The sequence below is a fragment of the Rosa chinensis genome, chromosome 3 (assembly GCF_002994745.2).
Source record: "Rosa chinensis cultivar Old Blush chromosome 3, RchiOBHm-V2, whole genome shotgun sequence".
Lineage (NCBI taxonomy): Eukaryota > Viridiplantae > Streptophyta > Magnoliopsida > Rosales > Rosaceae > Rosa > Rosa chinensis.
This window is the reverse complement of record NC_037090.1, coordinates 22385807-22397932: the sequence shown is the minus strand read 5'-3', so window position 1 is coordinate 22397932 and position 12126 is coordinate 22385807. Positions and strand designations below refer to the sequence as shown.

Below are 12126 nucleotides of genomic sequence, written 5' to 3'. Positions count from 1 at the left end.
GGAGGTGGCCGGAAATCGGCGTTGACCAATTTGCTATAGTAAAAAAATGTTGGCTTCGATTTACACATTTCCGGCAATCGCCATAAACAACTCCCACATGCGTGTTAAGGAGGAGGAGACGAGTCTATCGATGCTCGCAGCTCGCCATTTGGTGGCCTAGAGGTGGTGAAAGAGAGAGTTGCAGAAGAGAAACAGAGAGAGCACGGGGGAAGGAGAGAGAAAAGAAAGAAAACTTACCCGGCCACAGTAGCTTTTCAAATTTATATCAATCTACCATAAACAGTAACTTTCATATTTCGCTTATAACTTTCGCATACAAACTCTGATTTTTGCGTACCACATATGCACGCACTCGGTTTAACGTTCTCTACAACTTTCATGAAGAACATTTTCTCAAATTTTGACCCGAACAAAAAGTCAACTTTTAGGGCCCCCCAAAATATCGAAACAGAGCCAGAAAGTAAATGTAAATGTCGTTTACCCATCGAACGACTCGTAAACTGGTAAATTCAGGTTCGAGACGTTACATACAAGGTAAGTAGTTACAACAATATATTCCCTTATAGTCTATTCCTAATAGGGAACGATAACTCACACTAACACTCCCCTTTAAGTTGGCGCATATACATCAACCATGCCCAACTTGCTTAGTGAGTCATACAACGCCTTCTTAGAAACTCCTTTGGTAAGTACATCTGCAAGTTGCTCTTCAGTTGGAACAAAAGGAAAGCTAATAATTTTGGCATCTAGCTTCTCCTTTATAAAGTGACGATCAACCTCCACATGCTTAATACGATCATGTTGTACTGGATTCTGTGATATGTCGATAGCTGCCTTGTTGTCACAATACAACTGCATGGTATTTTTGAGATTGAAACCCAGATCACGTAACAGATTTCTTAGCCACAACAATTCACACACTCTTTGAGCCATACCTCTATACTCGGCCTCAGCACTAGAACGTGCCACAACCTTCTGTTTCTTACTCTTCCATGTAACCAAATTACCTCCCACAAAAGTAAAGTAACCTGATGTCAACCTTCTGTCTATGATATTTCCAGTCCAATCTACATCTATGAAGCCATAAACCTCAAGAATGTTGTTGTGTTTAGAAAACAGTACTCCCCTTCCTGGAGCTGACTTCAAGTACTTCAGAATTCGCATAACAGCATCCATGTGACTCTCACTTGGATTATGCATAAACTGACTCACCACACTCACTACATATGCAACATCTGGTCTAGTATGAGTCAAATAAATAAAGCGCCCAACTAACCTCTGATAGCGAGCTCGATCAGTAGGTACCTGATCCGGATACTCAGCTAAACAATGGTTATGCTCAATAGGAGTATCAATAGGTCTACAATCCAACAAACTTGTCTCTGTCAGCAAGTCAAGGACATACTTCCTTTGGCACAGATAGATTCCTTCTCTCCCCTTGCCTACCTCAATTCCTAAGAAGTACTTAAGCTCACCCAAGTCCTTCATCTCAAACTCAGAAGCTAGCTGTCTCTGCAGTCTATCCATCTCAACAGTATCATTACCAGTGATTACCATATCATCCACATAAATAATTAGAGCTGTTACCTTCCCTTGTTGATGCTTGAGGAACAAGGTATGATCTGAGTTGCTCTGCCTGTAACAAACTTTCCATATGAACTGTGAAAATCTTCCAAACCAACCACGGGGTGACTGTTTGAGGCCATACAGAGATTTTCTTAATTTGCATATAAAATCACCAGGAGAAGCAACTGCATACCCCGGTGGAAGGCTCATGTACAATTCCTCAGCTAACTCTCCATGACGAAATGCATTATTGACATCAAACTGTCGGAGTGGCCAGTTTAAACTAGCAGCGAATGAGAGCAGAGCCCGAATAGTATTCATCTTGGCAATAGGAGCAGAAGTTTCATCATAGTCTATACCATACGTCTGAGTAAACCCCTTTGCTACAAGGCGTGCTTTGTACCGATTCACTAATCCATCTGCATTATGCTTCACGGTAAACACTCAACGATAACCTACAGCCTTCTTGCCTTGTGGTGGAGGCACAAGTTGCCAAGTATTGTTCTTCTGCAACGCCTCCATCTCTTCATCCATTGCCTTCCTCCACTTTGGATCCCCCAATGCATCCTGCACTTTGTTAGGTACTGATACAGCAGATATTTGATTCACAAATGATTCATATGACTTAGACAACCTCTTAGTGGACATATAGTTGGCTACTGGGTATTTTGATTTGGCAGTAAGAGTAGGTTCATATCTTTTGGCTGATTGACCTCGAGTGGTCATATGTGGTAACACATATTGCTCAACATTAGACTCACTATTACTAGTATCAGTGGATCGACATACCTCAAATGGGTGATCTTCAGTACCAGGAAGTTGTGGGTCAGGGGTAGAAGCGATGGTAGGAGGGGCAGATGTGTCTTCAACATTATTATGAGTGATGGAGACTGGTGCTTGGATGTCTGGAGCTTCTGCTGCTGGAGGCGGTGTGCTAATAGTCTCAACTGGATCCGTCAAAATACCTCCTGGCTGTGTGACTTCTCCTTCTTCTTCTGATTCCTCCCCCTTTCCATGATACAACTCTTCAAAATATGAATTCTCCCCCTGAAGAGCTGTATCCGAAGAGGAAAAATAACTCATGTCCTCAAAGAAAGTAACATCCATAGTGATATAGTACTTCCTGGTATGTGGATGATAACATTTGTACCCCTTCTGATAGCCTCCATAACCAACAAACACACACTTAAGTGCCCAGGCATCCAACTTAGACCTTTGGTTTTTAGGGACATGGACAAAAGCAACACAACCAAAGACACGAGCTGGAAGATTATGAAATGAAGGTAAGGAGACATGAGATGCAAGAACCTCAAATGGATTTTTTCCCGGAAGGACACTGGATGGGAGACGATTGATAAGATGGGAGGAAGCATGTACAGCATCTCCCCAAAGATACTTAGGCATATGAGCACTAAAGAGAAGGGCACGAGTCATATCAAGTAAATGACAGTTTTTCCATTCAGACACTCCATTTTGCTCTGGTGTTTGTGGACATGTAGTTTGGTGAACAATCCCATGGGTTTTGAAAAACTCCTGGAAAACATGATTAACATATTCTCCCCCATTATTAGAACGAAGGACTTTAATGGTGCTATGGTATTGTGTTTGAACAAGAGTGCGAAAGGTTTGAAAAGATGGAAATACTTCATCTTTGGTTTTAAGAAGAGCAACCCATGACAATCTCATACAATCATCAATAAACAACACAAAGTATCTCATACCCGATACAATGGGTTCTCTAGAAGGTCCCAAACATCAGAATGAATCAACTAAAAAGGATTAACACTTTTATTAGAAAGACTAGGAGAATAAGTAGCACGATGACTCTTTGCCAAAACACATGTTTCACAATGTAAAATAGACTCATCCACACCAATAAAGAAAGTAGGCATGGTTTTTCTCATAAGACTAAAAGTGGGATGCCCTAAACGGCAATGCCACAACCAAATTTCACTTAGCTTATCAGAACTCAAAGTCAATGCGACACGGGACTATGCTCCTGGTTTCTCTCCTGCGTATGTCTGATCCATATGGAACAACCTGCCCCTCAGATACCCCCGACCAATTATCTCCCTGGTGAGAAGATTCTGAAAAATCACATACATAGGATAAAAGGTTACGGAGCATTTAGACTCAGTATTCAACTGGGGAACAGATATCAAATGGTGATAAAAGTCAGGCACATATAACACATTATGAAGTTCTAAGGTGGGAGTAATACGAACTGACCCTGACCCTAACACAGGAAAGGCCTCACCATTGGCATTGGTTACATAGGACACTGGTGGGGAAGACAATTCAGTAAAATATGATTTGTCATAAGTCATATGATCGGAGGCACCAGAATCAATAATCCATGTATCAGAATCAAAAAAGTTAGAAACCTTTAAAGCCATACCAATTTTACCTCGACCAGCTATAGAAGCTGTAGGAGTAGCTCTACCTGCTGTATGATGATCTTGGCCAGCCACTGCATAGAAATTTGGTTCTTGGACCAATTGAACAACAACTGCTTTTGCCTTAGGACGATAACTTTGCTTTTTAGGTTTAAGGTGTGGGTTCAACTTCCAACAAGTCTCTCGAACATGCCCAAGGTTGTTGCAATAAGAACATTGAGGACGGGAGCGGTTGGTGAAGCCTTGTGGGAAACCTTGCTGATGAAGTGGGGCTGAACTCTGATGCTGAAGGAAAGGTGACGGTGACTTGGCCTGAATGCCGGTGACTTCAACCTGTGCATGTCTAACACTTTCCTGCTGAGACTCATCCTTGCGGATGTATGTAAAAGCTGTGTTCAAATTAGGAGGGTCGGTCATTCTGAGCAATTCTCCCTTGGCACTGCTATGCTTCTTATCAAGCAATCTCAAGAATACATGAACCATTTCCAGTTCCTTCTCCTTCTGGTACCACACAAGATCTTCTTGGTTCTTGATGTTGCAGGGACGCTTCTGATCAATTTCAGCCCATACATTCTTCAGCTTGGTGAAATACACAGCTACTGGTTGCCCATTCTGTTGCATACTAGCAGCTTTGCACATCAATTCATGAACCTGTATAAAATCAGACTCATTTGTATACAGATCCCCTAATGTCTTCCATATTGCTTCAGCAGTCTCACATTCTTCCACCAACTGTAGCACATCTTCAGTCATGGCTTTGAACAAGATTGTGATCACAGATCCATCATCATCCTCCCACTTAATATAGGCATCCACATCCTCCTCACTAGAAGCTTTAGTCGTTCCAGTCACATGCCCCATCTTGTGTATACCCCGAAGATGGACAGATATAATCTTCTTCCACGTTCAAAAATTGGTACCATTGAGTTTTGTACCCCCAAAAGAACCACCGTCTGAACTTCGGACAGAAACCTCAACCTTTTGGACCTCATTAATTTGGGAACTCTGACCTCCACTTTCATCACCACCCATTGCAATAGTACAGTAGCAAAAGAAAAACACACAAGTCTCAAAGTATGCAGCGGAAATAAGAACAGAAGGCTCCAAAATAACAATAACATAAACCCTTTTTTTTATTTTTTAAGGTAACCTGTTGTTGACTAAGCGGGTTGACTGGGCTGACCGAGTGAAGCAGAGTTGACCGGGTTAACTGGGTTGACTCGGACTGAGTTAGACTCACGAAATAACTGAGTTGCTGGTCTGACAGAGTGAGGCGAGCGACCGGAAGAGCAACGCCGGATTGAGTCGAGTCTGAGCACCATCGTGGACTAGAGCACGGCTGGAGATGGTTCAGGTGGCCGGACTGGTTTGGGTCGAGTCTAGGCACGGTTGGAGAAGACGAACTAGAGAGATCGCTCTTTGGTGTCGGAGACGGAGGCAAACGAAGACGGTCTGGACAAGAGACGAGGCCGGTTTGGACTAGAGAGACGACGGTCTGAGCAAGAGAGCCGGCGACCTGAGGACGGAATGATCTGGGTCTGGAGATAAGGATGGCAGTCTTTCGCTGAAGACGAAGCAGAGAGAAAAAGGACGTCTGAACGACGTCGTTTTAGAGACTGACCCAAAAAGCTGGGTTTTAAACCAACTGCCTTCCTCAGATTGAGAAAAGACTGAAAGAAAGAGACAAAATCCTTTTCGGATCTTTGCTCTGATACCAAGTCAAATAGAACAAGGTTGAGAGAATAAATTTTCTGATATATAATTACACCCGTTCTGTGGTGTATATAAATAGACTACAATCGTACTACAACTATTGTGTACTACTGTACTACACAACATATACAAGGTAAGTAGTTATAACAATATATTCCCTTATAGTCTATTCCTAATAGGGAACGATGACTCACACTAATATAAACCAGTAATCTTATCAACATATTTTAAGCACACAAATGAATAGTCGCAAGATCAGATCGGGGAAAAGACATCCGATAGCTGCAGCAAGCAAAGCGTGCTAAGAGCAGCTCGATAGCAAATAAGGATAATATTAAAAGCATCAACAAGTTTTCACTAGATATATAGGATGTTATTGATGTCAGCCATCAACTTGAAAGCATTGATTTACAAAGTGATCTTAGACTTCGTACGTAAATCAGACTTAATTATCAACAAACAGTAACACGTGCAGAATCAGGGAAAGAAAATAAAACATCAGTCATCAGTCATCAAACAGCCAAATCAGATGACAGAGCTTGCATTATAAACTTTGCTAATGTCTACTGGTAAAAATACATTGTAAATCTAAAATATGGGACAATAGGACTCCTCATTACTAACATGCTGTATATGGTATTATGGTTAGTAGTACTCTTGAGTTGTTGCTACAGAATTGAGCCAAGTTACTTATTTTATTTTACAGTTATCTTGTTCTTTTTTTCTTTTTCTTTTGGGCTTCAAATTATCTTTAATTAGCTGTATATTTACAGAAACCGTAATTTAATTACCTGGCGTAGAAGCCTTCTCATATAAGGAAAAGGATTAAAGTTACTTGATCACTACTCTTTAATTAGCCTTATCCCTCAAGGAAAAGGAAATCATCAAGCCGACCTCATTTTCCTATAAATAAGGCGGAAATGGAAACCACAAACCTCACTCACTTCACTCGAAAAACAACCCTCACAATGGAGAAGGGAAGGTTGATACGTCTCGATGATCGTTGGGTCTCCATTGCAATAGACAATCTGGACTCTTTTGGGGATGTTGGGTACCTGGACTTCAAGTTTCTCGATCAGGTCTTACCCCACTGCTCCAAAGACCAGTTGATTCACATCGAAAAGAGCACAAAAGGCACAGACCTGACTCCGATCACCGATAAGCTTTGGAAGAAGTTCTTTGAGAGAGACTTCGGTAGCAAAGCCACTGATGAGGTGATCGAGGAGATGAAGATCAGGAAAGTGAGTTCCAAGTGGTCGGAGTTGTATCAGGCCAAGTCGAAAAGGGTGGAAGAGGCTGAGAAAGAAGTAAGTGAAAGGCTGAAGAAGCTGTATGAGAAAGAAGCCGCCCGTAAACAAAGCCGGCAAGTGAGGGTTTTGGACAAGGCTCCTCCTTCTTCGTCAGGCAATAAAAGGATTGGCCCCAACAAAGGGAGCAAACTGATGAACAAAGTGAGGAAAGAGTATCTGAATTCTCTGGAGGTGAGAAATCTTGAAGCTATGAAGATGAAGAGAACTGCTGCCAAGTATTCTAGTATGAGCAAAAAGCCAAGAACGACTATTCAAGCTATGAACGTCTTTTGAAGAGTTGATCAATCTTGGTGGTGGCTTCAATCAGAACCTAGCTAGTAAAAAAATCTAAAGATGAACAGTTGTTGTTGATTGATTTCAAGAGAAAAGAAAGAAAAAATGATCAACATTTGTACGTTCTTGTTCATCTCTTTCAGTCTCTCTTTATGTAAATTAACTTGTGACTGATGAAATATATAGTTGATTCTTTGATGATAATTTGGTGTTTTATTGGCCTTGTTAGATGAATCTGTTGTATGTGGTCTGGTCTTGGTTGCCTTTTGTATTACACATTCCCAATGCAGAATTTAATGAAAACATGAATATAAAAGTAAAGGTCTTTGATATCACTGCTTTGTCTGGTGATTTCATGTTTTGAGTAAATGAAACAATACATTCCTACAGATTGGTACTTTTAAAAGTCTGATTTGTTCTTGCTTCTCAACAAAAAGTTTTTATAAAAGATTTCTGTTACCTCATATTAGTTGTTACTTTTCATCTAATTAGCCAACGAATTGAGGCCATAGATTCATTTTGTTGCAGCTTTCACTTGGATCATGCTGCATCCCGTCCTACCTTACATTCTTGAGATGGTTCACAGTAGATTTCTGAATGATCATTTCACATAATTCGTGTCCATATATGTTCTCCAAAGAACTAATGTTCAATCTCTAACTTTTGATAGACCACATTCTAGGACTCTTTGTGACGTATGTAACAAAAGGCAATCTACAAGTTGCTTTTGAAAGATTACTTGGAATAGATGAGCAAAGTATCAGTTGATCGAAGATGGATTGTCAATGAGGAGGAATTAGATTCCTCAATGCATGCTTGCTTAAGATTGAGATTTGTAATTGTTTATAATGGTGTCACGAATTGACTACCATTTATTCTTAGTTATGTTGTTCTTAATTGATGATATGCATATGTGACCTCACCTAACCAAAGAACTGTAATTAGTTATGTGGTTTGTTGTTGCTCAGTTTATATATGACATATTGTGTATATATATGTATGCCACTGATGGATTTGTTAAAAATACGAAAGTAGCGTTCCAAGCATCTGAGTTTTGTTGGTTACTCCACATTTTGTTGATTGTATGATCCAGTCTGACGTTTATTTATATTTCAGTTCGATGCAAGGTTATGACTGATATCAGTTGTTTTTGTTGATTACGTACTTCACGTCTTGTCAATGTATAGTTAGATGATCGATATGAACTGGATTTTTTTTGCTGTTACAGAAGCTAATCATGTTAATTAGTTCCTCTTTGTAGTTTGTCTAGGTGAACTGGGTTTAGAAGCCAAACCATGCAGCAGCCAACTTCTACTACAACAGTCGCAGCCTTTCTTAACTTATCAAATGGGAAGCATCCAGTCAAGTAGAAATGATTGACCTATATATGGTGGTTTCGGTGTTTCCTTAGATTTTCCAGAACCTATTTATAGGATACTTTGCATAATTAATTAATAAACATGCTGTTGCATGTTCACAAATCACAGAAGCAAATGGACTGAAATTATAGAATGACATACAAAATTTCATAAACCGTATAGTTAATAAGTTACATTTATCTCTTAAAAACTTAGATTCATGTACATATACTTTATATGTGAATGAAAGAAAAGGAAAAAAGCAAACAGTATATGTACCTGTACTATAACACATGGAGCTGTTGAAGCTTGGCCTCTAAGTCGATTTGGGTGTTGGTGGTGGCATCTCCGCATTTCGCTGCAGAGGTGATATCAGATCCGAAAGGATGACTTGAAGCGATGAAACTCTTTCTTTCAGTTGAGCATTCTCCTGGAGAATCTGTTGATTTCCCTCCAACAGTTGGATGAGCTTCTCGGAGAGCTGACGATTTGTGATGTGGAGCTGGTCCACCTGATACTGCAGCTCCTCAATCTGCTTCTTCTTCCGCATTCGTGACCTTCGTGCAGATTCCCTGTTGGAAATCATTCTCTTGATCCTTTTTTCATAGGTAAGGCCTTGCTCCCCGGCAGCAGCTGCTTCATCAAAAACAGTGTCATTGTTAAGAGAAGAGGCGTTCGACGAAAAATCATGGATATGAGACGTGGAGAAAATCCGAGTCGGGTAAAATGTTACGGAATCTGGATTGTGAGTAGGGTTTTGAAGGGATAGAAGTGAATGGTTCTCCGCAACTTCAACTTCCTGCATATTTTGGGGACTTGAGTAAAGACGGGATTGTTTGGTACTTGGGATAAGTTGAGATGGAGGAACCTGATTACGTAAGTAATGGTTTCCCTTTGATTCATTTGCATCCATGAAGAACTTTGAGGGAAAGAGGAAAAGAGAGAAATCTTAGATGGGTTTTAGGGAAAGAACCAGAGTGAATTAATTTTTTAGTGAGATAGGAACTATATACATACATTTCTTGGCCTTCACGGTACTAAGAGAGTTTTACTGTGATTGTGATTTATTGATGCAAGGACGTAATCAGTCGGCTTTCTGTTTTTACACGAAGATCATCAACAATATCTCAAGGCAATACCTGGAGATATGTTCTTTCCAGGATATTACGTGCAATTGTGAAACGACTTGATGAGTGTAGGTGATAGCATTCAATTTCATTCTGGGATGGCTTAATTAGATTACTTACTTGGAACGTCTCTAGTAATGGTGCTTAACATAGAATCTAGGATTTGCTATAAATGAGGGAAAGGAATTCATGGAGAATATGATAAGGTTTATCTTGAAATTACTGAAAGGCTTCAAAGGTACTTTGTGTGTTAATGGTTCATAACAATGTGAAAATATGACTAAAGCATAGAACTCTATACATACAAATTAAGTCTCCTTTTGGGGAAGGTGAGAAAATAGGTTAGAATTATATTAAGTCAAGGTTTGATCCGTTTTCAGTGTATTCAAACGATAGTAAGCCTAGTACTTTTGAGACAAATGAATATATATATATATATATATATATATATATATTTTCATGAACCCAGTACGAGTGCATGATGTTATTAAGAAGAAACAAACAAAACATTTCCAGGAAAACGAAAAAGAATTGAAGAAGAAAACATAATTCATGGGCACCATCTTGTTCTTTTTGCTAAAATTGTTACATGAACATAAATTTTTATTTGACTTCTGGTAGTTGGAAACTCTAATAATTATCTTCAAAATGTGTCCAATGTTTTGACCAACATTAAACAATTAGCACCAACTGGTGTGCTTTTATGGTTTTTACTAAAATTGCTCCAAAGAAGGAAGATAGATATATAGAAAAGGAATATGCAATAAAGTGGATAAATTCACACAAGTATGTGCTCCTTAAAGTTTAATATCTATGGAAACTTTTTGTTGAATAACTTGCGAGGTAACAAGTGTATTTACTTAAATTGCAGAATCATATTACTAAAACATTTCCAAAAATCGCATTACTTTGTTTTGGGGGTGAGCAATAAACACAAAGCATTTAAAGTGTGAATGGAACATTAACAGAGAGATTAACTATCATCTAATTAATCTTTGCCATGTTAATTGTGTGTCAAACAATATGTTGCTTTATGAAGTAATTTGACCTAGTTATAGATCAAATATTCTTCAAAATGTTGCCACTTTGCCTTTTATGTATTTCAGGATGTGTAACAATTTTCAATCCACAGAATGCATACCTAATCCAGAAGAAAAACCATGCGGTAAAGAAACCATCAAAAATAACAACAAAGACTTGTAAGATATCACACTAAACACAGCACAAACTGTACATAAGAAACAAAGAGAGTTGGGGTTGCATGCACTTTACAAAAAGAGGAAGCATATATAATTAAGCTATCACTACCTAGAAACAAAACACATTAGTTTGCATTCCAATATCATGCCCAGTTTCTCCTAAAAGAGTCCTGTTTTTTTTTTTTTTTTTGATTAAAATAGGCCACACTATACAAGTTCTCAGCAAAGCGTGAGGTTTAGTTTATCTACGCTTGTATGGACAAGATTGATTAAAGATAAATTTAAAGAGATCACGATACCATTTATACCTTTTGCTCAATTTTACCGCAAGTTACCTGGTTTCTCCCCAAGTACCCTCGATTTGGGTTAGAGATCTGATCATAAATGACATCCTTGTTCCTTAATCCTTATACAACTTTAAGATGTTGTGATTTTTATATATGAAACATGTGAAGTGAAAGAAATGAATAAAGTGAAATGGTTAAAACCTATTTCTTATCAATGAATTACAAAAAGAATATTTGGTGCTTATTTATTTGTTATAAAAAAGGAAAGATCTTTTCATTTGTGCACATTGTCAATGTACATTCTTACATCGTTTAGAGACATTTTCATTTTCACTCTTTGGATGCATTGTAATTTGGTGATCAATGGGATCATTCTTATAAAAGTTAGCTTAAACTCTAAGAGACTTTTCAAACTTCGTTATTTCTTCTCTGTATTCTATTTCACATTTTTATCTTTTTTATATTCTTGTCATTTAAAAAATATGTTTTTTTCTTTTAGAAGAAATGAATATTAATTCAGACCTACAATATTACAAAGGAACCTGCTAATTCAAGGAGAAGAATCCTTCAAGTAATTTTGAAACTTGAAGGTAGGCCTGAGATCTGAAATTGCAAAACCGGAAAAACCGCACCAAAAAATCCTATTCGGTTCAGTTCCACAAAATGTTAACCTATATTTTCTCTGGTTCGGTTCTTCACACAAGTATTACAATTTGAATCTGGTGCCTGTTTTTTTAATTTGTGCGGAACCGAACTAGCTAGTGAACTACTAGTCTTTAGCAATAGGTAATTAGATATAATTCACATTTGATAATAGGTTATCTAATTATACACCACTCAATACCTGCCTTATCCAACTCAAGCTTAGAAAAATAGAAAATTAGAAAATTAGAAAGT

At 38.6% G+C, this 12126-nt stretch overlaps 2 protein-coding genes across 2 annotated transcripts; one reads left to right on the top strand and one right to left on the bottom strand.

The window, feature by feature from the left end:
• The first annotated feature begins 6595 nt into the window (after nt 1-6595).
• Nucleotides 6596-7258, top strand: LOC112194300. Its single transcript, XM_024334549.1, has one exon. It carries the CDS (start codon nt 6596-6598, stop codon nt 7256-7258), a length of 663 nt encoding a protein of 220 aa, XP_024190317.1.
• A 1674-nt stretch (nt 7259-8932) lies between these two features.
• Nucleotides 8933-9534, bottom strand: LOC112194299 (basic leucine zipper 43). The gene has a single exon (XM_024334548.2). It carries the CDS (start codon nt 9527-9529, stop codon nt 8933-8935), a length of 597 nt encoding a protein of 198 aa, XP_024190316.2. The 5' UTR covers nt 9530-9534.
• Between the last annotated feature and the right edge of the window lie 2592 nt (nt 9535-12126).